Genomic DNA, 27,257 nt, shown 5'->3' on the forward strand with positions numbered 1-27,257 from the left:
TCACCCATTTTTTGTTTTTGTTCTGAATAAACGTTCATAGTGTGTTAGCTTGGTGCATTTTTCTCCTTTTTCTGCCTGTGTTTTTTGCACCTTGGTTCTACCCATGACCATTTTTGATTTTTTTACTGTTTTTTTTATTTTTTTAAAACTTATTTCTTCCATGAAAAAAGTATAATACTGCATTTCTTTTCTTTCCCTTCCAATAATTTTGTTCAGACTGGAAAAAGCTCCAAAAAAAAAAGCATCTTAGGACATGTACAGTCCCATTGGTTCTGAGGCCTAGGCCAGTTATCTTGTTTTAACCAATTTCCTTTAAACAAAGGCTTGCGATTCACATGATTTAAGTAAGGTAGTAATGGTGTAACTTTCAACAGCTTTAGTTTTTACTTGATTGACTCCCATGGTACAGTTCTTCGTTTATTGTCAGTGGTAGTATGACTGAGCCCACCCAAAAATGTATTTGTTGTTGGGAATGTAAGGCTTAGTCTGAGTGAAGGACATAGGAGTGAGCAGCCATTGCCAGGTGATCCATGTGGATGGAAGGGAGGTAGTTGTGTTTCGCAGCTTGGGAGGGGGGAGCACTATATGTTGTACCTACAGACCACAACACTGCAGAGCATGTGCTGTCTAGAGTCTGCCAGTCCTTTATTCAATAGCCCTATTGGAGCTTTAATGAGCTACTCTGGGGGTTAGGAGCTGCAAAGGAGAAGAAGAAGAATCTTGGGGGTGAAAATTGGTCAATCTACGTAAATGGAATGGTATTTTGTTTTTTGACTCAAGGAAGATGCACCTTTGGAATGAAATGTTCATGCTACTTCACCATGTAAGTAATTCTACCCTGGCTTATACTTGACAGTGACCTGTTCAGAGATCAGCAATATGAAGGGGGCGTGGCTTGGTCAGCAGTGTTAATGTGGGTGTGGCTTGTTGGGCAGCAGTCTGAGAGCTGTGAGTAGAAATTTGAAAATCCTGACTACACTCCTGATATCTAGCCAGGGCATGCAGGATGTGATAAAGTCCTTTCTAAAACAATGCAAGCTCTGAACAGGCAATCAACCACTCAATCAATCAATCAATCAATTAATCAATCAATCAATCAATCAGGGCTTTAATGATCTGAAAATAAATACAATCAAAGAAAAGTTTCTTGCCCAAAATGGCATCTAGGTGATATTATATGGAAACAAATAACTGTAGAATAAAATTAATTATAGTGAGCAATAGATATTTCCTTTTAAGTGCTGTCATCTTTGATCTCATGGCAGGAATGTCCTGGTTTGATAGATTCATTCAGGCTTAATGTTTTATATAAACTAGACATGAATTATAGGCATGCACTACTTGGAAAAAAGTTCTCTGAGGTGCTAGAGACTGGCCTACCATAATACTGATTTATAGTCTTTGTATTTGATTTTGCTTGGCATGTTTTTGTATTTTATATTTTTAATCTTGAATGGTGGTTTTACTAATTTGATCACTTTGTCATCTTGTGTAGTATTTAATATTTCAGTTATTATGTGGATGAAGTATATTTTCAAGCACCATTCTCTGGCCGGTCCATTGGTTCTTCAAAATTACTGGTATTTTGATCATTTCTTACAAGAAGAGGAACTGATGTTTAGTCTCTGGATTCTTCCTTTTCCTTACTTTGTGAGCATTTTTATTTTTGGAATTGCTTGAACCATTTCATCCAGAAAGATATGTATGTGAAAATATTGAGTATGAATGTCACTGCTTGGAACTTCTACAGGAGGAGTACCATAAGCTGTCTTTTTAAGACATTGGTTACATCATCATAAAACTATGTCACAGTCACAATGTATATATTTTTATTTTAGCAGGTAACAAACTCGCCTCCCTTGGAGCCATTTCTGAATGCAAGGGGTACAAAACATGTCATTTGCCAGAGTAATCTCCAGCAACAAGAAGTTCAACACCACATGCAGCAGCAGCCAAAACAAAGCTGTGACTCTCGGCTTTTTAACAGAAAAACGTAAGTAGTTTTCAGGTCTCTGGATATAAATGATGTCCCTGTCTATGAAAATTCCTGACTTGAGATGTTTTTTTCTAAGTCATTTTCATTCTATTGCCTGTTGACCACCAGCTGTTCCATGAACTATCTGATTTACTAGGTCTTTTTGGTTAAGAGCCAGCTGTAGGAAGCCATGATCCAGGCAGCTATATTTTTTATTGACCATACCTTCAAGTGTCCATGGCAGCCTGATTCAACAGATCCACCATAGTACCACCTCTGAAAATTATGCATGCTTTCTTGCATGAGTTGATTGCAGATGTCATGCTGATATACAGCTTGGCAGGGAGAATAGGCCTGGGCCCTTCTGCTGCATGCTGTCTACTCAGCTTTGATGGGAGTCATTCATGCAGCATGTTGGGCTGTCCATCTCCATGGTGGTGAGGTGGCATTGGCTACTCACCCCCCACATTCTGACTCAGTTAGCACCTAGCTTACTAATCGATTGGATGTTGTATAGATTGCACTGAAGATTTCATTCAGCGAAATAAACCAAGACTCTGGTGGTTTATTTCGTTGAGTTTCTGTGACAGTTTTTCCAGTTTTTGCATTGCGAGGATTTCATTCATTTGTGCCATAGAGACACACCAAACTGGCATATATGCCATCAGCTCTGAAAATAAAAGGTATTAAGACCAGGAAAATTTTTGCATTAAATTTCATAAACTTTTTTTTATTTTGCAGGTATAACTTTAACATTTTATTTTTATTTTATTGTATTTGTTTACCAGGAAAGTCCACTGGGCCTAAAAGAGCCCATTTTCACTGAAGGCCCAAAGAGAAAAGCTCCAACAAGAACATAGATACAGAAAATAATTAAACATTAATTGGTACAAAAGTAGATACGGTGTTACAGATAGTGATTACAGTAATATATACAGAATATATACATAAAGGCAGGAATTTTGTTGGTTTCCAGATAAATTCAATCAGAAAGGTATAAACAGAGATATATTAATCAGCATTATTGTACCTGTATCAATAAGTGATAAAAAATAATAATTATGGAGAAAATATCATCAGTCACCAGTAGCAAAAAGCATAGGAGTTTAGTTATCATATAAGGAAAAGGAGGAAGGTAGGCTATAGAGCTGGTACATAGCCAGGAAGAGTTGAAATGATTTTTCAGTGTTTGTTTGAAGGTGATAGTGCTGCCTGTGTTTCTTATAGAAAATGGAAGTGAGTTCAATACTTTGGCGACAGTGAAGGAATAGAGGAGTTGACCAGCAGGTAAGGTGGGGGTTTTCTACTTTTAGAAGTAGATGATTTTTAGATCTTAGTTGCCTACTGGGTTGGTATTGTGTGTCAAGAGAACAGGACAGTCTGTGGGTCTGTAGATTATTTTGTGCGCCATAGTTAGTTGGGTGAAAGAGAGATGGTGAGGGAGTTCCAGCCAGCCTAGTTGTTTCAGTGAGTTACAATGGTGGGATGAGAATTTGGCTTTGGTGGAAAATTTGACTATTTTGTTTTAACACATTTCATATTTGGATTTTGCAGAAATTTGGATATTAGTGAGGAGAGGGGCACCATAAAGGAAAGAGGGTAATAAAATGGTGGTTGCAAGGGTTTGTCTAGTAGAGAGGCTAAGAAAGTGTTGGTGCATGTAAAGCATACGAAGCTTTTGGTGTGCTTTTATGATGTTATTGTTTATGTGTAGGTCAAAGTTAAGGTTTTCATCTATAATAATGCCTAGTAGTTTAGTGTGGGGGACAATTTCTATAGTGGTATTGTCTTGGGCTTGTATAGTGAAAATGCTTTTTTTTATCTGGGGGAGTGGTTTTCTTAGGGGGTAAAAAGTACTAGTTTAGTTTTTTTGGATTTAGGCCAAGATGATTGTTACGCATTCAAGATTCAGTAGAGGTGAGGCCATTTTGGGTGATTTGATGGACTTCAGAGCTGAATTTGCAGTGCATATTATTGTAGAGTCTGGATAATGCATACTGGATTACTGAGCACTGTGTGAGAGTAGAGTGAAAGTTGTTAATAAAGATGCTAAATAAGAGAGGACAGAGTGTGGAGCCTTGGGGGATCCCTGTGGAAATATTGAGGAAGGGAGAGCAAAATTGTTGCCATTTGGTGGCTTGCTGCCTATTGGAGAGATAGCTATTGAACAATGGTAGGGTAGGTGGGGAAATGTGGAGGGATGATAGTTTGGAGAGGAGGATGGTGTGGGAAATGTTATCAAAAGCTTTGGAGAGGTCTAGGAAAAGCGAAGTGATTATTTTGTCAGAATCACATGCCTGGTTGACTGTATCTAGGAAGGAGAGGAGGGCAGTAGTGGTGCTATGTCCTGGTCTGAAACCATGCTGAGTGGGTGATAGAATTTGGTTTTCACGTAGGTGGTTGAGAAGTTGGACATGGATGCATTTTTCCAGTATTTTAGAGAGGGGTGAGAGAATTTCTATGGGTTGAAAGTTTGTGGTGTCTGTGTTGGTGCCACCTTTGTGTAAGGGGAGAATGCTTTTTTCCAGATGTCTGGGACTTAGGATTCTTTAATCGATCTGTTAGTGAATATGCTGATGGGATAAGATATAGAGTTTGCAGCTAGCTGCAGGAAGTGTGGAGGTAGATTGTCAGAGGCCAGAGTATAGGGTTTTAGCTTACGTAAATTTTTTTCTATTGTGGATATGGGGGAGAATTTTAGGTTGGAGCTGAGGGTAGCATTGTATACTGGCATGATTTGGTCATCAGCTGTCTTGGTGGTGATGGTGCTAACTGTAGGAAAGGTGGTGGTTAGGTTAGCTATGGTGTCAATGAAGTAGGAATTGAAGAGGGTGGCAAGTTCGGCTGGAGTTTTTTTGAGTCAGGGGATGGGTTGCTTTGAGAGCCTAGGTGTATGGAGGACCAGACTTTTTTGGGTTACCTTTATGTTGGCTTTGTAGATGGAGGTAGTGGGCTTTTTTATCTCTGGTTATTAGTCATTTTGCCTGGTTACAGAGTTGATTGCATTGTAGTAGAGGTGAGGGAGGTCTTTGTTTTTCTGCCATGATTTCCAGATTTTATCCCTTGTGGACATGACTTCTTTGGTTGATTTTGAGAGCTGGCTTGCATAGTTATGTTTTAATAAATTTTGACGGGTGGGCGCTTGCCTATTTAGGATGTCTGGGAATGTTGAGTTAAAGAATTCAACAGCCTCATTAAGTGGTAGGGATTTGAGGAGTTCCCAATTTACTTTAGCTAAGAGTTCATTAAATATGGATGGTTGGAACTTATTCAAATTTCTGGTTGTTTTGTATAGGTGTTGGCCTGGGGTTCAGGAAGATTTGTGTAGGATATAAGCTGTGTGGTGGTCGCAAATGGTATTAGGTAGTATGTCTGCATTGCTGATATTGTTAGGGTTGGACACTAATATCCAGTCTATTGTGGAGCCCCACTTGTTATTATTGTGGAGTCTGGTGATGTCTTGAATAGTTGAGAGAAGTTCTAAAGGTTTATGTTTTTTTGAGAATTTTTTTTGGGCAATGTCTAGCCAAACAATGTTTACATCAAATAGGATGATAGTTTCATTATCTATGTTTTGGGATGTCCAAGCAAGTATGTTCTCTAATATTGGTATTTTGTTTCTGGAGACATATAGAGCGCAATTATGCAAATGTTTTTTGGATTGTTAAGTTTTAATACAAAGGTTAGTACTTTGGCCGGGGAGAAGATGGATGTTGGTTTTGAGTAGGGAAGTAAAGTATATTTGCCAGGGAAGAGTATTGTTACTCCCCCTCCTCTCTTGTGGGGCTGATCGGCTCTTAGGCATGAGTAGCCTGGGGGGAGAAATTCTGTCTCTTTTACATATGATTTCAACTAGGTTTCTGTAGCTGCTGTAATATCAGGGTTGTTTTGTGAAATCCACACCTGGAGTTCAGATATCTTGTTTCTAAGGCTTTGGAGATTTCTGGTTGATAGCATGAGAGATTTGATAGGTTTTCTGGGGGTGTGGGGAATTGGGCCTGGGTTGGGTTGTATATCACTGCACTGGGATATAATGCTTTGGCAGTTTATGTGGGTTATACTTATTTTTTCCCTAAGAATATAGTTGCTGCTGGTGGTGTGATAGTGGGGGTGTCTTTGGAGAGGTAGAATTTTGACTTTGAATAGTACAGAGGTATTAGCTTTGAATAAGTTAGGGTGGATGTCCAAGTATCTTGATAAATGTGGTTTATGTGTGGTGGTTGTACAGGTGGGTGTAGGAGGAATGTTGGGTGCCTGGAGAGTTGTGATTATTGTTAGGAGAGAGAGTGTAAGTGAGAGAAGTGAGATCATAGTTAATAGTAGTGATGGACATAATAGTGGTTGAGTGCAGTGTGATAACCAAATAAATATGAGCAGGATAGCTAGAGTTTAGGGGATGGAGCACTATATGGCCCTATTTAGAATGAGTGGGGAGGAAGAGTAGTTTGGAGGTATGGTATGATTGGGTGAATAATTGGGAGGGTTATGGGATAGGTGGAGGAGATGTGTGGGAGGGGTCAGGTTAGGTATAAGGTTAACATTATGTGGAATGGGGGATGGGAACAGAGTGGGGAGCAGAGCGAGCACAGCAAATGGAGCAGGCCGGCCCACACAGGGACAAGAGTTGAAAAACTATCAGTTTAAGGTGAGTAATAAGTTTAAGATATCAGTATATAACAAAAGATTAATCTAAGTAGCTTTGGAATGCTTTAAATAAGTATCACTGTAAGCACACAAATAGTGTTGTTTGGCAGTTATAGAGAGAGTTGTGATTAGTGTAAAAAGAATGCTAAAAGTAAAAAGAAATTTACTAATTTAAACAGCGAATGCTTGGGACTAGAAGACTGTGTGTGTGTGTGTGTGTGTGTGTGTGTGTGTGTGTGTGTGTGTGTGTGTGTGTGTAAGGCTAATTCTGGTTATTATGGCACCATCTAGTGGCAATTGGCTGGAATAATGGGGAGCACACACCTTTTAACACTAAGCCTTAGAACTTTACAAAAACTAAGTTGTAATTCATCTGTTGCAACAAAAAAGCTGTAGGGGGTCAGGTTCTTGCTTCCTAGAGGTTTTATTTAGTTAAAAGAGAGCCAGCTTTAGTGGGCAAAAAACAGACTTTGTTTTTTTTGTGATTTAATCCCTTCTGGGAGGAAGGGAGCCACATAATTAACAAACCCGTGCAAACTGAAAAATAAAGTTAAATAAAGCAGAATTAGTGCAAAGGTTACAGGAATGTGAAGTAGAAAGCATGCAAGGGATACAGATAAAAAGGAGAATTGGTTATATTGCACAAATTGTTAAACAGCTATGTAAAACCATAGACTAACAGCATTAACATGCAGCCTCTAAGTCAATTGATAACAGCTGTACAATTCAGCAGTGAATACACACATGATGTATTGCACAACTTTATGAAAGTATGTCTGTTTTAAGTTAAGCTATGTTATTCTATATGAACTAACAGCAGACTGAACTGCCGTCGCTTAGCCTTCTATAAAAGCAATTGTAAATTCCAGTCTCTAAGACTTCTAAGAGCAGTAGTATGATATAGGAAAGCTTCCAGTCAGGAAAGATGCAGCCAAAACATGAATATGCATTGCAAGCAGTTAACAGGATTCCTGGCAGATATACAATTAAGCTCTGCCTTCGTAATACAAGATAGAAATAACAAGCAATTTGTCAGTTACTACATTTTGCCAAAGTTGATTTGGCAGTTCAGTTTATGTCCTCTCCACATGCAGTAGAGGAGTCCCGAACATTAAGACTAGGGAAATAAACTATTTTAAAGTCATACTTAGGTATATGTCAGCACAATATGACAAGTGATATTAGATAACCTAGTTATGTGAAGTTATAAACTTAAACATTAGGCCAAGAAAACTAAAATGTCAGACTGGCTTAATTTCAACAGGAGTAAGGGTATGGTCTGTTGGATGAAGCTATATTTTCAGGTGGTCATATTACATTGCATATACTCAAAATTCAACATTCAACATTTTTTTAATATTTAGCAATTTCTGAGCTGTGAATTTACTGATTTCTTAGAACAATTTAAATTGTAACTTAATAAATATATATGGGACTTTAATTTCTTTGCATTATGCACTTACGGACACAGTTCAATCATATATGAGGCAGGATTTTAACTTAAAATGTTCTGTCTTTCGGCTTTTCCTGGTTAGGGGTCGCCACAGTGGAACTCCGGTCCGCTAATGATTGGCAGTAGATTTTTATGTGCCGAGTTGCCGGCCCTGACTCACAACCTTCAACGAAGGTACGCCCATTCATGCATGTCCCCACACAGAAGATGCTCTAGCTGAGAATCGAACAGGACAACGTCTTACTGTGAGGCGACAACGCTACCGCAGCACCACCACTGCAGTGGCTTTGCTGTTGTGGTTAGGGTTGGTGCTGTGGATTATTTTGCTTGGCTTCATCCTCTTCTGTTACAACAATTTACATGACTGTGGCATTTCATGTTTGTTTTTGTCCTGGGGAAAATCTATATACATTTTGTTTCTGATATGAGACTCATAGGCACATAACCACAGTTATGCTTAAGAAAGATAGGAAAGAAAAATAGCTGTGCGTTACCTGCAGTGCAGCCATGTGTCTAAGTCTCTTCATAGTGACACTATAATAATAAGTATTGTGTGCCTATCTTCAGAAAACTATTTTATCACTCATTTTTTTTCAGTAGAAGTTGTGCACAAGTATCCTCCAGGTAGAAATGTACTATCAGGACTTTCTAGGTGCACCAGTGAATCTATCACATTTGTGAGTAAAACTGTTTTGCAAACACAATTGCATGCCTTGATCCAACTAGATTAAATATACAAACTAGCCCCATCCACAGATTCAGTACTACTAACTCTATAGGGTGTAGTATAGAACGAGTATCTAGTATATAAAGAGTTTCTGCTGTGGAAAATAAGAAGATACTGCACGAACCAAAAGGAAAATAAGAAGATAGCCTGCTTTCTGGCCTACTGCTATGATTTTAAACGTCTGTGCTATGATTTTTAATGCTAGGAAGCTGAGCTGTGTGGTTGCATGATACACATAAGTACCTACACATGTAGTGCTGTCTTAGCTCAGATGCTGAAGGAGCAGTTTTACTGATCAACCACAGGAAAGAACAGACTGACTAAACAATAGAAAGCTGCTTTACCTAAGCTATGATCCAGGCAAAAACATGTGAAACTTTGGAGTACTCTATGTTTGTGTCTTTCGGCTTTTTCCCGGTTAGGGGTCGCCACAGCAGAACTCCGGTCCGCTAATGATTGGCAGTTGATTTTTACGTACCGGCTTGCCAGGCCTGACGCACAACCTTCAACGAAGGTACGCCCATTCACGCATGTCTCCACACAGAAGATGCTCTAGCTGAGAATCGAACCGGACAGTGCCTTACTGTGAGGCGACAATGCTACCGCAGCACTACCACCACGGGTCTATACTTGTGTTAATAAAGTTATATTATGTTTCTATGGGACTGTGAGTAAATTCACTATATGAAACTAGACATTGTTTGAACAGGCCAGGAGTACAACAGGTTGTGAAACTGTTGCTTGGCTACTTAGTTGTTTTAATAATACTCCACTACCTGGACAGTTAGCTTGGCAGTCTAAAGCTCTGACCTTGTAATGAGCTGCTTCCTGTGCTGAAGGTACAGGGTTTGAATCCTTCCACCTTCATTTACCCACTGTGTGACCTTGTGCAAGTCACTTAACCAGACACTGCTTTGGGGCAATTGGGAATTTTGGCTAGACTCCTTAGCGGTCTCCTGGGATGCATGCCTACTAATTGTCTATGAACCTTCCCCTTCCATGTAGGCAGTGGAGAGTTCTTGACATGTGCACGTCTATACTCAGCTGTTCATTGGAGAAGTGTACAGTTGCTTCCTCCACCTGGTGATTATATTATTGTTAAGCAGGGTAGAACACTGATTCACAGGGATCAGTTGCAGATTTAGATTGAGAGCGCAGTCTGATTCTGTGACTTGCACAGTTACACAGTAGACAAGTGTCGGTTAAAGTAATCAAACCCTGGTCTACAGTAAAGAGCTCATTAAGCGATCATAGCCTTAATACTCTGTGCCAGCAGCCAGGATTTCTGCTTCTGGAATGCTAAGTGTTGTGAAGTGGTTCTGTTGTGGTTATGTACCTCACAGATGTGCAGTAACAAGCTCCACTTATAGGCTTTTCTTTACTAGTAAGACACTCAACAGACCCTGTCCGTAGGCTTCCCTATTCTGCTATGTGTCTCTTCCTTCTCTGTATATAGTTACATGATAAAACTAATTCTGTTCATCCATCTCACTTTCATCATCTTTAGCTAAATCAGTCAGAAGAGAGATGGATATGAAAAAAAATCGGTTTTGAAGGTTAAACTATAGTGTTCACATCTTTATATGATTTTCTAAAGAAAGACGGTTTCTGTTCCCTACCCTCCATCAAAATCTTCCTACATTTAGACTAAACAGTGGATGGCAATCCAGTATTTCATGCATTTGTCAGTACTTAAAATATGTTTGCTATCTGTACATGAAATGGCATCCTCCAATGTGGGCTACCTTGGGAAAATTATTGCCGTTACAGGGGCATAAAAAAGACATCCACCTCATCCTTTTGTCCTCATTGTATTCTTGAGTAGCACAAAATTTGTTAGCACTGCCCATCCTGTCAGGTATTAATGCAAAAATTGTTTTGATGTATGTTTGCTATGTATATAAGCTCATTAATCAATAATGATTAAGATGAGCAGACTGCTGCTTCCCTCAAAACAAAGTAAACAACAGTAACAGTGGCCTTTTTAAAATAACAAACAAAGCAATCAGACAGATGTAAACAAAGTCAAACAAAGTAAACGAGATCTCTGCTCTACAGTCCCTCACTCACATTCCTTCCCAATCGAATTGTAATTCAAATGACCACACATATTAATTAGCAAATCTCTACAAATTATTATACTAGCTGTAGTTGATGTTTGCACATGTCTGGTCATCTGTTAAAGTGTATTTGTGCATCATCCATCTTTCCCTAATCAAAAACTCACAGATATTTTTTCCCTATTTACTTCACTGAACTGCCTCAGTCACTTGAACCATTGCAGGTTTAATTGCTCTGACATGGTTAACTGTCTCTGATTAATACCTGTGTACAGGTTGCACTCAGTCAACATTATGGTTAACTGAGCTAATAATAAATCATATTGATACATTTAATTCTAATAATATATCGTACTGAAACATTTAATTTTTTAACTATGTTCTTGACTGATACATGAAACAACACATGATTATCCGTTGTATGAAGATATATCTTACATGTGTTCTATGACTGGGTTGTAGCTGAAAATTGTCCTTGAGCCAGTCCACTTACCTGGTCAATACACAAGCAAATAAATAAATAAATACAATTATGTTAATGATGAAGTTATTACTAAAAGCATTTATAACAAAGCTACATTTCTATATTATTTCAAAGTTAAGCTGTGCACCTACTCAAGTACCTTTTGGATGAAATCTATGCATCATGGTGGACTTTAACATAGTGAATGCAAACATTTTGCAAAACATAAAATTGCGGTTAAAATGGCAGCAAGGTACTTTAATATAACAATTGGTAAACACTTTCGTAAAAACGTCTTCAGACCATTACAAACAATAAAAATCAAGTGAATAAATACAATTCAGAATATCAGCAGCCAATAAGTTCTTGGAGCACATGATAAAAATCAGTCAGTATCTCCTATCTTTCTGCTTAGGCTTTAAAGAGACCTTGTCATTAAGTTCCCCTTTTTTCTGCTTGCAGATATAATATCCAAAATAGTTCACGACTCTCAGTCTGATTAATCATGTCTCCAAGCCTGCCATTTTCATTAATAATTTCTATAACTTTAAAGTCCCGGCTGAAAGATAGGAGATGCTGATTGATTTTCATTGTTTTTATTGTTTGTAATAGTCTGTAAAAGTTTTTACGAAAGCGCTTACCAGTTGTTATATTAAAGTACTTGCTGCCATTTTAACCAAAGTTTTTTATTTATTTTATGTTTTCTGTGATTTGGTTTCTGATCTGGTGGTGTTGTTTTTTATATTTTGCAAAACATGCTGAATTTTCCACGAGTTCAGACAACTTACAGTATGAAAATTCACATTTATTTATTTATTTATTTATTTAACATGGAGTGACCGGGTAGGTGGACAGAACCAAGTACCCTTTTCAGACAAAACCTGGCCTATAATGGCTAAAAGGGTTAACAGTGTTATTACAATAGACAAAACAAAAAACAAAAAGAACATTTTTTTTTCTACAGAATGCAGAGTTCCAGCATCACCTTTATGTAGGGTGATAATACAGAACAAATAAACAGGCATATATGCAGTGAAAAATATCAGTAAAGCATCCAGGTAAAAGTACAAGTGTAAATATGAAGTGAACTACTGGTATCATTTGAACTATTAAATAGCATTTATGGGGCTGGGGGGAGTAAGTATGTACCTGATTGCAATGATACGACTCATAACAAAAATTATGTTTACAAATATCAGTTATGTTGGTAGCTAAAAATATAATAAGACTGGATGAATGTTACTGTTAAATATGATTTATCTTTTTAATCCTGGACGGATGAAGTAAGTATGCTTGTTTGTTCTTGTAAGTATTTCTTTAGCAGTTCTTTGAATGTTTTAACACTATTATAGTCTGTAAAGACCTTTTGGAGGTTGTTACAGTCTGTTGGGGTGGTCTTATTGAATACTATTTCTGCCATCGCTATTGTAAGGAGATCTAGTCAGCATCATTATGTTTTGGCTTCTTGGGTAGAGAGTGATGGTTCTAAACTGGAGTTTTTCACATAATGGGGAGCAACATTTTTTATTAGTCTGTAGATATTGCTTTTAAGTAAGAATGCAGATCTTGCTGTGACAGTTAGAATTTTTAATTGTGAAACAGTAATGTTCTGCTGGAGGCTAAGGTATATAAATCTTAACATATTGCTTTCTACTTTTTGCAGTAATGTTATATTCTGTAGGTACTGTAAGGCAATAAAAGGTAGGGTGTAGTCCAGCTTGGGGAAACTATACTGGTTACTGTAGATCTTCTGGCTTCTGTGGTAAGTAGGTGAGATATACTGTAGGTAACTTTTAAGTTATTTAGGACATTTGCATTATGGTTTCCATATGAAGAAGAAGGGCAGGAATGTAAGATTTTGGGCTAAAACCAATGTAATATATTCCATATACCTTAGATTAACTCTAGGAAGTTAGATGCTGTGTGGATTCTTTAAAGTTAGAGTGTGCCTGAATCTATGGGGAATGTGGAATAGACTAGTAGATGATTTTGTGTATTCAGACATATTGTATTAGTATTCAGCTAGTTCTATAAATCTGTTATGTCATCGTGCATTATTTTTTGTATTCAGATGTGGATTTGTTTGCATTTGTTAGTACTATTCACAAACTGTAGAAATAACTAAACCACAAACTAAAATAAAAGCCACTAAAGCTCAATGGCTTAAACGCCCTGATCTGTTCAAAACAACAAGATACAAATCTTCAGCAAAAGCTATGTAGCAGAAAATGCTATGTAGTAGATAAGACCGTTAAACCCTCATTATTAAAAATTGTTAAAAATAGGATAAGCGCTTTTGTTTTGTTTCACCACAAAACTTCATCAGATAAATCCAAGGAAGTAGGCCAGGAATTTATATAAGACATCACTCCTCAGCAGCCAAACAAAATATCAAAATTGAACCATAACCCCCTTTAAAGAAGAACTGCACCCACAGATTCAAAAAACATGCTTATTTCACCATGGCTTGGTGTTTCCTACATTTTAATACAACTCTGGGACTATTTACAGGTTTCTAAATATTTTTATATGTAATTTCTAAGTCTGACCACATGAGGTCTGGCATATTGAAGTAATTCTGATTGTTTAGGCTGCCTCTAGGTATCCCGCAATGCAGTGCTTGTCTGTAAAAAAATATATCATGCAGGCCTCTTTCTTCCTAAACCTCCTGTCACTGCATTGATTTTTACATGCATACTTAAAACTAACTGACTGAAAGACAGCGTGTAACATTTCATGCTTTTCAGTGACTACTTAAAACACAAACAGTGCAAATGCCACAGAAGAGACTTTCAAAGTGCTTTTTACTCTTGCTTCTTTTTAGAATGGCTAAATTGCAGTCTTTTGGAAGCCTGAAGTGTACTACTTTGGCTCATATCCCATCCCCCTTCACACCTAAATTCCCAAGCTGTCAAAATGCTAAAGATAATTTGAGCTGTTACCTGCTGTGATTGATAGCTCACAGCAGGAGACTTAACTCATACTGTTTCCTTGTTCTAGCCTTTACTTTCTGTATGGGTAAGGGAAGGACCAGGGAGGTGTGGCATCACAGCATGGGTGGGTTTTTAGGATGGTTGTGGTGATGTCAGTTTGGGAGGGAATTGGCCAACAAACTACCTGTATTCATTGGCCTTGATGACATCAATGAATTGGAGACTGCGGCAAGCTTTTCCAGGGCAGAATAAAAGATTTTTGAAAGTGAAACCACCACAGTACAGTAAGGTACTGTTCTAGTGAAGAGAAACAGTCGATTTAAAATAGTTTAAATGCTGTACAGTTGTTTATTCATATCAGGGAGACTAAATAGGGAGAAAAAGGACAGAGAAGTTGAGCATTTAATAATAGAATCCCATTGTTGTCCTTTAAGGCACACTATATCATCAGCATTTATTAAGTATTTAAGATTGGAGAGTTTCCATGGCAGGTGATTTACAAGGAGGTAGAATAGCAGAGACATAAGTAGTGATCATTGTGAGGCTCATACATTAGTGGTACCTAAGCTGGAGTTTTTATTGTGTGATATGATAAGAAATGTGCTGTCCTTGAGATAATGTCGTAACCATACTCATACGGCTTGCGCAACTCGATGTTTGAAAAGCTCTTGAAGGAGAAAGAGATGGCTGGCAGTCAAAAGCCCTTTTTAAATCTACAAAGATTGCTCTGGTCAGAAGGTCTTCTTCACTATTAGATAATATTTAAAAGGTCCGTATGTTAATAGTAGTGGTACTATATTTAGTTCAAAACATGCTGTGTCCCTGATAAAATGCATTTTTGAAGTTTGTATAGGATTTTTGCTAAAAAAATAAGGGTTGTGATTTTTGCTAAAGGGTATTGTTCAATTTTATGCCTTTTTAATTTTTGTTCATTTGCTTGTTTGCTTGCTTTTGGAAACAAGGTTAAGTACTCTGAACAGGTGCTTTCAATTTCTAGGCATGAGTCGGAATAACACATTAAGAACATTACAGTCATAAATGAACACATATGTAGTCAACACAGATATCATGCTGAACCAAAGAGAAAAAAAATAACAATGATCTAAATAGAGCTTATGATTCAGCAGGTGTTAGCAAAAGGCATGATACAAGACTTGAAGTATATAGTGTCCTATTTAGAGTAGTAAGAAGCAAGGATTTTAATGTACAGCAGTACAGGGTCTTCAGAAGAACAACTGAAAGTTAGTATGGAGACAGTAGAATAATTCTTTAGAAGTCAGGCTATAATAATAAAGAAGAAAATGAGGTTTAGAGTTTTGTCAAAAGCTAAGAACATATTAGGGGCTAGGAATAGTGATGGAAAATGGAGGTCAAAATGGTTAAAATATGACAGTGGTTTAAGGGAAAAGGCAAGTTTTACTGTAGATTCAGGTCCCTAGAAGGAATATATGAGATCCTAACAGTTTCTTATTCTTCAGAAAATGCATGTTGTTGCAAAACTTTTTGCTCTATTAACCTTTTTAAGTTAGTTACATTAATATTTACAAATCATCCCAGTTTTGGGGGCCTTTGTCCTGAATTCTTGAGCAAAGAAGTTGAGCGGTATGAATGTCTCAAGGGTGTAGTATTAATTTCCTTGATAAAATGTTTAAGGGATGGAAACAGCCAGATTGATGAAATGGGTGACCAGCAACGGTGTTATCTTGAAACAACAAGATGGGCAAAGTTATCTGCAAGCTGGGTTTGGGAGGATTTCATAGGTTCATAGGTTCATACTAGGCTATCTGCCCTAGGGCATTTATAAGCCTAGCCAGAATGTGTTTGGCTTTTGCCACCCATTTTAAATGAATTTTGCTATGCCTTCTTTCGAGGTTAGTATACTGTGCCTTTGTCTAACAGTTTCACAGAAGTGATACCCGGGGTAAACCTACGATCTCCCATCCACTCATCAAGATTCCTCTTGAAGAGAGTCAATAAGGGACTCTGCCTAACCTGGACTGGGATTTTGTTCCAGAGTGAAGGGAGCCTCTGGGTTATGAATCTGTCCCTCCAGCATGTCCTATTTATTTCAGTGCTGAGGTTCAAGTCTCTCGAGCGCGTAGCTCGATGGGATTTGGATTTTCTGAGGTGCAGCATGTCCATTAATTCCGGGTTGGACATGGCTTTATACGTCAGGCACAGATTGCCTCTGAGCAGGTGGTATGCCACTGAGTAGAGCTGGAGTTTCTTTAACCGGGCAGTATATGGCATCTGTTTGAGCCCTTTGATCCTCTTGGTGAGGTACTTTTGGGGTCTTTCCAGTTGCTGCAGGTGTCTGGTAAGGTACATCCCAAAAGGGGCATTGTACTCAATTATGGGCCTGATGAGGGATGAGTAAAGAGGCACGATGACCTCCCCTGATCTAGATGTGAATCCCTTCATGATTAGGTGGGCTATATAAAATGTTTTTCTAACCACTTTGGCCACGTGGTTTTCAAATGAGAGATTGCTATCAACTTGGGTCCCCAGGTCCCTAATTACTTCTTCCGTACTTAATGGATTACCACCTATGTGGTAATTTGTGGGCACTTTGTTTTTGCCAAAGGGGATGACTATACACTTTTTGGCATGTAGCTTGAGGCCATGGCTCTGGCACCAGTTGTCTGTTTCTATGAGGCCCTTTTGTAGGATGCTTGTGTCGGCTGGAGAGTCGATTATGGCACCTAGTTTGCAGTCATCTGCGAACTTGGTCAGCCACAGTCTTTCCGTGTTGGCCTGTACCTCCGAGAAATATATACTGAACAAGAGAGGTCCCAGGACTGAGCCTTGTGGGACACCACTTGTAACTGGTTTGGAGTCTGACATGGCTCCAGCAATTCTAACCATGTGGGTTATGTCCTTGAGCCAGTTTGCAACCCATCTAGTGACATAGTGGTTTATATTTAAGCTGGTGAGCTTATCTATAATGCCAGGGTGGGGTATTGTATCAAAGGCTTTTGCAAGGTCCAGGTAGGCTGTGTGGACCACCTTCCCCTCGTCAATGGCCTTGGTGACTGTTTCAAAGAAATCGACCAGGTTTAACAGACAGGATCTGCCCTTAACAAAGCCAAACTGGTTAGGATCCAGTGTCTGTAGGTCCCCAATATCTTTATTTATGAGGTCCATGATGATCCTTTCCATAGCTTTGCAGACCAAGCTAGTCATGCTTATGGGGCGATAGTTTCCAGGATCCGTTGAGGCACCACCTTTGTGGAGAGGGACCACTGTTGCTGTACGCCACTCTTTGGGTACATATCCTGTAGTAAGGCTGAGATTGAACAGTAGTTTTATGTTTGGGCTTAGCTCTTCTTAGAGTTCATGTAGGATGCAGCCCGGGACACCGTCTGGTCCCATTGATGCTGTGTTTTTTGATTTGGAGAGGGCGGCTCTTACCTGAGCATCTGAGATGTCAGGGGGCAGCACTCTGCTGGGATAGATATTTGCCCTTTTGGTGGGGATGGGGGGGAGAAGTTTGCGCTGAACCTGTCAGCTAGGATGTTGGCAATGTCTGTGGGTTCGGTGTATTTTTTGTCATTTTGGACTAATTCTGAGGATATCTGGGAATTCCCACCCAGGTTCCTAACATAACTAAAGAAAGCCTTGTGATTATCCTTAGTGTCCTGTGCAATTTTTCTCTCTAAGCTGGCCTTAGATGATTTTATGAGTGCCCGTAGTTTTTTTGCTAATACTGATCAGAGATGCCTTCCCTTTTTGGGATTTTGCTCTATCATGTAGTAGCTTCCTCCTTCTATTGTATAGTTTGTTTATGGCTGGGGTCCACCAGACAGGACGCCTGCCTTTGGAGGATTGGGTCTTGGTTTTATTTGGGATTGCATGATCCATGCATTCCTGAAGGTGTTCATAGAATGTGTTTATAAAGGATTCTGCGGTCTGGGCCATATTTTCCACAGGCCCGGGGGCTTTGAAGGATTCCACCTTGGTTTTGAGGAGTGTGAAATTTGCTTTAGAGAAGTTTTTCACTGTGGTTTTCTGGGCAGGGGGTGGGGTCGGGATGTGAATATCCAGTGAGATTAGTTTATGGTCTGATCTTACCAGTGAGGGATACACTTGTGGTCTGGAGCATAGAGTCCCCATGTTGGTGATGATCAGGTCCAGTATGTTTTCCCCTCTTGTGGGAGTGGTAGCAAGTTGTTCCATAGCATTTGAGTTTATAAATTCTAGGAACCTTTGGGCTAGGGTGTTGGAGCTAGAGCAATGCTTCCAGTTTATGTTTGGGTAGTTGAAGTTGCCCAATATAATGGTGTTTGGAGAGACCTTCATATTTTCCAGTGTTCTCAGAAAGGCCGAGTGGGGTTCCTGGGTTTGGGAGGGTGGTCTGTAGCAGGCTATAAACTGGAAGGCAGTTTTACCCACTGTTAGTTGCACATGGATAGTCTCTGATGCTTCATGCTGTGCCACAAACCTGGAGGTGTGGGTATCTTTGACGAATATTGATACTCTCCCTCCTTTTGTGGTTTGGTCCAAATTTTGGGGCAGAAAAGCATGGTATGAGGTATAACCTGGTAGTGCTGGGGTGCTCTCGGGAGCCTTGAACCAGGTTTCTGTTACTGTACAGATATCGATGTTCTCCATGCTAAGGAGAGTTTTGAGTGCATGCATCTTGAGGTTTAGACTTCTGGCATTGAGTAGCATTACTCTTAGTTTCTTATCCCTTGTGATACCTATGGAGGTGGGTTTGTCTTTTGAGCCTTGCCTAAAAAAGGCACTATGGGGGTAGCAAGAGCCTTTGCCTATATCTGAAAGCCAAGGGGTGACAGGTGCAAGCCGTCCTTAGCGAAGCATCGTGGCTTGTCAAACATGTCATCCCAGGCTGACAGGCATTGGATCCCCTTTGAATGACACCAATACTTAAGCCACTTGTTGAAATTGATCATCTTGTCTTCATATTGTGGCATCATTCTTGGTGAGGGTAAGATGCTACTCAAGGTCAGGGTCATACTGGCCTGGGCTACATGCTCAGAGAGCTCCTCTATGTCTCTTTTCATGTAGTCCAGGGAGGTACGTCTCAGGTCATTCACACCAGCATGGGCAATGACTGAGTCATATTTGTACTTGCCTTGGAGTGACCTGAGTGCTTGTGTTATGTGGTGGATCCTGGCACCCACCAGGCAGCTCACCATGACCTTCTCCTTGTTCAGCCTGGTGAGCGGGACGTCAGTGTGCCTGACGATAGAGTCACCTATTACAAGTGTATCAGGTGTGTTGTTTAGCCTTAAGGGCTGTGACTGTTCGGCACACTGGCTTTGTGAGCTATGTGTTGCACGTGTTTTGTTTTGGGGTAGCGGTTGCTTGGGTGTCTGCTTTGGAGGTCTCTGCTGCTTAGGCAGATTTTTATTTAGAGCCTCCGAGTATGTTTTTGTGTGTTTATGTGTTTGGTTTGCTGTCGTGGTAGGTCTATGTGAGATTGGAATTGTAGTGAGTGTGGTTTCCTTCTCATCCTGACTGGTTACGCCAGTACTGAGTTGAGAGAGCTTAGCCTCCAGTTTGGCTATATGGTTGCATCTCTCACATGTGTTGGAATTTGTTGGGAGGAGGAGAGGGTTGTCTGTGTACATGAGGCAGTTGTAACATTGCCTCAAGATTCCCAGATTCACCAGCTGGACCAATGGGGAACAAGGTACTCAAGGGGAGTTTGTGAGGGTGTAGTGCTTTTAATTTTTTAGTGCTGACTTATATAATTGCTTTAGTGAGCAAGTGCCAGGCTTTAGAGTAGGAATAGGGTGTTTATTATGAGAACTAGATCAGTTCTAAGGGAAAAAGTGAAGAGCAGACTTTGTGGAGCCGAGAATGGTTTAAACCCAATTAAGCGGAGCTGCCCGATGCTGCGCTATGAGCAAAATCGCGCAAAGCCGCGCCAAAGCGGGTTTTATACAGGGGGACTTGAAAGAGCTAGAAATTGGCCCAAAATGGCCAATAGACTACCAGATTCTTGTGCTGGGAACACTTCTCCAGGGATAGATAGGCTGCTCTAAGCTCCCCACTGCCACTGGTGAACAAAGAAGCCTCCCTTTATCCAAGAAAGGAAATGGGCAACACAGGAACTTTCCAAAAGTCCAGAATACAGCAAAGCTTGTATTTGGACTACTGTAGGTCAGGAAAGACAGGAAACAAGGATAATTTTTTAGTTTTTTTTCTTTTTTGCAACAAACAGCAGGAAAATGCAGTAAATATGTAACACAGGCTAGCACACTTGAGTGTGTAGCCTCAACAGGTATATGCAACAAACAGAACAAACTTTAAAAGTGAGGTGCAAAAACAACTTTAAACAGTTTAAAACAGTTCAAGAAGCAGAAATACTTGCAGTTTAGCTAGATCGGACAGTCGCCCAGGTAGTAGCAGGAAAAATTGAAAACTGGGTATAGCACTCATTTATTGTATATTCCTCATTTAAAGTATTTATTTTTGGTTAAATATATATTGTATAATATTATAAATTGTTGCATTTTTGAGACTTTGAAAGATGAGGGTAGTAATGCAGATATTTATAGCTTTTTAAATTCAATAAACGTGTAAGGTGAAATATGTGAGCAATTAATACTGGTTGGGATGAACATATGCATCCACCATTGCTTAAAAGATGACATGATTATTTACTTACATTTGCTTACCTTGTTACAAAGATTTCAATAAAATGGTGTGAGATATAAAAGAAGAAAAGGTAGTACTGTTTATTAGTGGCATGATTTCAAGAAATGGCATTTACAGCAAATTGTTCTTTTTTGTCTAACTCAGGAGTCAGGCCTGTGTTTTATGTTTTAGGTTCAGAGGTAAATACTAGACAAATGGTCCATATGACCATTTGCTGCCTTGCAAATGCAACTGTCATGACTTGCTTTTCCTATTTATAAGGAACAGGAGGTAAGACTAGGGGCTAATTGATAGATCCATATTTACTCACAAGGTTGTTTTTGAAGAGAGTTGGAGAGCTGCTTTGCTTGACATGGAGAAAAAGGCTATTCCATAGGGAGGGATTCTCTGGAAGAGATGTCAATCCCACCAACAGGTTGTTTTGGTTTTGATGTAGACTGAGGTCCCTAGAATGAGTATTTGTAATACCAACAGCTTTGCAATCATATAAGTGATTATGCAGGACAGGGTTGTTTGCTGTCTTCTATACCTAAGAAGGGTCACTAGGTGGAAGCCTGTAAGAGACAGAGAAGAGAGACAAGACTTTTATTTAGTTGATTTAACTTTAGGAACTTGTACATGTGATTTTCTTTGTAAGGAAATGCAGAGTTTTTTTTTAATATGAGTGATATTTCTGGATAGGTACAGGCAAAAGTGGCATTATATTTAAGTGTGATGCTGAAGTGGGAGGAATAAAGACAGGCAATGACTCTTTTTGATTTGATGAATGTGTCTTTAGTAGTCAGCTAAGCTAGGTAGAAAGATTTCTTAATGGTAGTCAATACATGGAAGGCAAAGCAGAGTTCACTGTCTACATATGTGCTCGGAGCTCTAATGACAGTATCTAGTTTGAGGGGAGTGTCATTTATATGATAGCTACAGTGGTGCTTTTGCATCCCATAGAGCCCAATACCACATATCATTGTATTTAGCTTTTAGTTCATGGTCCAGGTATCATGGGTTAATGAGGCATTGACCCATTTGGTGTTTATGACTGTCTTCATGTGAGCTGATGACAGCTCTGTGTTTGCAGTCAGAAAACTTGGAGAACAGCTATCACTCGATAGCTTTGACACCAACAAAGTAGATGCCAAAAAGAAGTGACCCAAGAATGAAACCCTGGGGAGTACCACTGGTGATAAGCCTGTTAGGGAAGGGTGTGCCACCAGCCTTCATAGTTCAACTTTGGTCTATAGGCAAGTTTGCTATCTGATGAGTGACACTGGGGTTTATATTCAACTGCACCAGTTTTCTATAATGCCAGAGTGAAGAAAAGTAAAAAAAAGGCCTAGTGCAGATCTAAGTAGGCAGTGGACACAGACTTGCATTCATCTAGCACCTCAATGACTTTCTCAAAAATAAATAAATAAATAAATAAAATCCACCAAGTTAAATCAATAGGATGTACCTTTCACAAAACCAGACTTCTAAGAATTCAGGCTTGTAAGTCACCAATATCCTCATTTGCAAGTTTCATGATAACGCATTCCATTATTTTACAAATTACACTAGTAAGGCTAATTTATCTGTAGTTCCCATGGTCAGAGGTACAACCTCCTTTTGGAGGGGTACCACCACATGGGCAGAACTACAACCACCTTTGGGAGGGGTACCACAACATGGACAGAGGTACAACCAACTTTTGCAGGGATACCACCACATGGTCAGAAGTACAACCACCTTTGTGGAGGGGAAGCATCACATGGTCAGAGGTAAAACCATCTTTGGGGAGGGGTACCACCACATGGTCAAAGGTACAACCACCTTTGTGGAGAGGTATCTCCACATGGTCAGAGATATAACCACCTTTGAGAGGGGTGCCACCACAAAGTCAGAGGTACAACCACCTTTGAGAGGTGTGCCACCGTATGGTCAAAGGTACAACCACCACATCAGCTCTCTAGGCTTCTGGTAGTTACCTTTAGAGGTTCTAAGGCTGGAAAGGTTTTTCAGAGTGGTTGATGAGGCAGTGTTTCATATTAACAAGGTGATAACCTGATATGTTGTCCCAACCCACAGAGCTAATATTCTTACTTTTGGAGACAGCTTCTTAGACCTTTTTGCAGATAATCATAGGAGGTGGTGCTAACTGGGGGGAGGGGGACAGACTAAGTGGGGAATATAAAGCAAGAGTTAAACTTGTTTGCTAGTATATTTGCAATTTCCTCAGGGTCTGACTAGGGATGCCATTAGATATAAGCTTAGTCCATTGTTGAATATTGTTCCTGATATTATGTAGTCAAAGAATGCTTTGCAGTTGTCATTGAATGCTATAACAATATTTAATGTATATTTTGCTTTGCAATTTTTGATTGTCTTCCTGAGATCTTTATTTACTCTTTTGGGGTCAGTTTTAGTGCAGGATAATTTAAGTTTATGTTTAAGGGCCAACTGTTTTTTTTTCTTTTCTTGTAAAATATATTAATACTTGGGTACCACCACATGGCATACTTGGCATTATATTTATGTTGGAAAGGGAGAGATGCCTCTAATAAGGAATTCAGGTGGGAGTAGACATACGTGGTATAAACTGCAGATGTAACTGTAGAGCTCTCTTGGAGTGCAGCACACTTGCATTAGGTTGTTGGCTAGTTGTAGGAGACTGACCTTGAAGAAATCCTCAAAAGCAGTCAGATTTGAGTACATCTAAGGCTGAGTTCATAAGGGGAATAGGATGAAATAGGGGTCAGTCAGTTTTAAACAGTGATTGGTTAACAATACGTGTGGAGTATGTTGGAGCTATATTAGTAAGAACCAAATTGAGTAGGTTTGTGCCTTAAATTGAGGGGGGTACTATCTACTCAAGAGAGTCTGCACTGACAAAGTCCAGGAACTATTGTGCATACTTATTGTTTATAATATATGTTTTCCAATTTATGGAAGAGTAATTAAAATCACCCATGCAGACTATACTAGATTCAATATTTAAGAACTATAGTTTGGTAAGTACTCATCATGGAATGCAGAGGTCATGCATATGTTTCTGTTGCTGCAGTGATGTGGTAGATGCATTTGCTCTTCTGTATCTATATATATATATATATATATATATATATATATATATATATATATATATATGTATCTGAGACAGACGGCAGGAATTCAGTGTTGTTCTTTTGTCTAGTTAAACATGAGGTGGTGGGTTTGTGAATACATATAGATACTCCCCCACTGGGAGGCACAACTACTCTCAGTGTGAGGATCTAAATAACTGGTAGGTATTAAACCTTGGTAGAGGTGGAATATTTTCACTGGGCAGGAACCATGACTCCATAACTATACAAATATGAATGTTTTCGAGACTCATGACCTTTGAGGGCTTCTAGTGCAGGCAACATTTTCTTTAAACTTCTTGCAGTCAGCAGTGCTAAAGTAATGTTGGTTTAATTGGAATTTGTTAGGCTGGGAGGCATATAAGACCTGGTAGTGCATAAAAAAATAAGGCGCTATGGTGGTAGAATATGTTTTGACTAACATGCAGAAGCCATGAGAGACACAAGCCATGCAAACTGAAGCAGGTAAAGTAGTCTATCATTTCTGTCTCCAAGCAAACCTACATGAGACACCCTCCCCCCCGAAGGACATCAATTATGGAACCAGTTGTGAATACAGTTATTTTAAGCTTGGGTTGTGGCAGCATACATGGTGTTAGCAGGGCACTGTTGAAGGCTAACTGGGTTTTCATCCTGTAATACATATGAGGAGATCTCATCCATACCCCCTTCCCATGACACTGAATATCATTTAATCCCACATATACAAAGACTAGGTTGTATGCATATTTGGGGTGAAGGGATCTAAATGCCTTAGAGACACCTGAGATAGCATTGACTGTAGGATTGCTTAGCCTGGTGAGTGGTGCATCAGTGTGTCTAACTATTTAGTCATCTATACCAAGGATGTTATCATGTGTATTAGTATGCTCTGGCATCTTTAGAGCCTTCTGATTACCATTTTGGTGACTCATGCTTGTAATGGAAACAGTTAATGAGTTTGATGATAAGGTGTGGTTGTGCTGCTGTGATGTGGGTACAGCACCAGCAGTACAGTATTACATTTTCTGGGACAGAAGGACTTGAAGGCTTTGGGAGGGATGTGCAGAGTACCTCAGTATAAGTTGGTTTGGTGTTAATGGTGGGTTGTAGTGCTGTGGTTATGTGATGTGGAGGTGTGAGTGTGTAGTGAGCACTGCCAACTAGGCTAGATGAGCAATGTGAGAGTTTTGCCACCAGTTTAAATTGTAACTATACCACTGTCATATGGATTCATTGCCTGGTTTGCCTCTAGTTTAAATATGTACCTTCACCTCTCCCTCATGTGGATTCATTACCTGGTAGCAATTAGGGGTTGCCAGTGATAATAAAACAATTCAAATATTACCTTACATACCCTAAAGCTAGAGGCCTGGCAACAAAAGCTGCCCATGTAGACTGTGGTCCCATGGTCTAATTAGATACAGAGTAGTATGATGGTTAGGATACAGTAGAAGTAGCCAAAATAATTACTAGATACTTGGATGACAGTGTAGGAAGGGTGGTTTGGGTATGCATAAGAAAAGACAAGACACCAGGGAGACAAATGGGTAATAGTTTAATGCCTAAATACCCAGTAAAGACAAATAAACAATCAATTATTGAGTACTTGGCTCAAAGGAAAATGGGTAAACAATCTGCTATCAGTGCAGTTGCAATATTATCAGTGTAGCAAAGTGAGAAAATGACACATTATAGGCACAAGTGATTTGATCTTTACTACATAGTAGAGAGATAAGAGGGTAAATAATTTTACTGTCAATACAATAAGGTGAGATATATCACAAGTCATATGCTAGAACCAGCACTAAGCAGCCTAGGCAGTTGCCTAGGGCCTGCTGACTGGTGGAGGCCACAGGGGGGGGGGGGCTGTCACAACATTTATTTTTAAATTAAACAATTTAAAACAATTTGCAATATATTTATTTTCTAAAGACATACTCTGAGTCTGTGGTCTGTGCATGTATCACAAGGCATGAAATTTCTTTTTAGGGATGTACACTGCATAGCAACGCACATGATTTAAACACTGGAACTTCCTTTCATAAATGCACTTTGGAACTTCTTTCACAATGGGAACTAACAGTCATTCCTTCGCAGCAGGCATTGCAACTACTTGCACTTTATTACTTCACAACTACCACAAAGTGGGAGACGAGTATTCCATTTCAGGATGTACTCGTGTGTGTGTGTGTGTGTGTGTGTGTGTGTGTGTGTGTGTGTGTGTGTGTGTGTGTGTGTGTGTGCGATGTCCAAGTTAGAGATGTCAGGTTAGTTAATCCTGCTCAGGCTCAAACCATATACCTTGGCTACAAGAGACAAGAGCCTTAATCCTCTACACCAACTGCCAGACTACTCACTTAGTCAGTGTCTTTTATTGGTTTGTATGTTTTATCTCACTGCTACAGGGGTGCAGTTCCAAGGAATGCAAGTTTCAGTACACTTTCAAGGAATATGAGCTTCAAGGGAAGAGAAGTTTAGCCATCTGTTTTCAATGGGCAGCTGGTTTGTTTATCAAATGGCTGTCGGTGTTTGTGCTATAGAATTTGAAAGCAGTGTTAGTAGCACAATGAGTAGTGTGCTTTCCTTTGGTATGGAAGGCTGTGGTTTCTACTTCTACACCATGTAGACAGATTGCTGATACTGCAGTGCACTTTAATGGGAGGGGAATATTGCATTCGTGAGTGTGTCGTCCTTTGAATGAGATGTTAAACTGAGGCCCCATCTGTCTGCTTTAATGGTAGGTGCTTTAAGATCTTTTACATCCACCTGAGCTACTGAAAAGAGTAAGGGTTCTTTATTGTTAATACAACTTATACACATTATTTACAGTATTTACACATTATATGATATTTACACGTATTTACATTTTTATCTAGCATATAACACAATTCCCTATATCTCAATTATTCCCCCACTCTTTTTTCCACAATCAAAAATGTGTCTTTTTCAAAATTTCAGACAATACCCATTCACCATTAAACTTGATTTCATTAAATCTCCATTCCATATTGTCCATAGAACATAAAACAATCTTTTATCAATCTCGTTCATCTATTTTTGTTTTTTGTTACCATAGTACCCATATTGCAACATGTTCATATTTATATCTGCACCGCTTTGAAAATCTTTCAATAAATTGGCTTCACATACTTTTTTCCATAATTTCTTTACTCTTAATTAAAAAAAAACATGCTCCATGTCTCAGACTTTCTGCAATAATGACACACCCTCTTTTGAATTTTTTATAAGGCATATTAGCTCTCTCAGGCAATTTTCCTATTACCAATTTCCACATAAAATC

At 39.3% G+C, this 27,257-nt stretch overlaps 1 protein-coding gene across 8 annotated transcripts in view; it reads left to right on the forward strand.

The window, feature by feature from the left end:
• KIF12 (kinesin family member 12) overlaps positions 1-27,257 on the forward strand; it is a 521,732-nt gene that overhangs the window by 450,845 nt on the left and 43,630 nt on the right. For 7 of the 8 annotated variants that reach the window (XM_044054389.1, XM_044054390.1, XM_044054391.1 and 4 more), the window contains one exon: positions 1,839-1,993. In XM_044054389.1, coding sequence (XP_043910324.1) covers positions 1,839-1,993 — 155 coding nt within the window. The remainder of the gene's footprint in view (positions 1-1,838; positions 1,994-27,257) is intronic. The other variant, XM_044054386.1, reaches the window with a different exon arrangement.

Source organism: Protopterus annectens, chromosome 13.part0 (genome assembly GCF_019279795.1).
Source record: "Protopterus annectens isolate FY-2018-M chromosome 13.part0, PAN1.0, whole genome shotgun sequence".
In the NCBI taxonomy this organism is placed as follows: Eukaryota; Metazoa; Chordata; order Ceratodontiformes; family Protopteridae; genus Protopterus; species Protopterus annectens.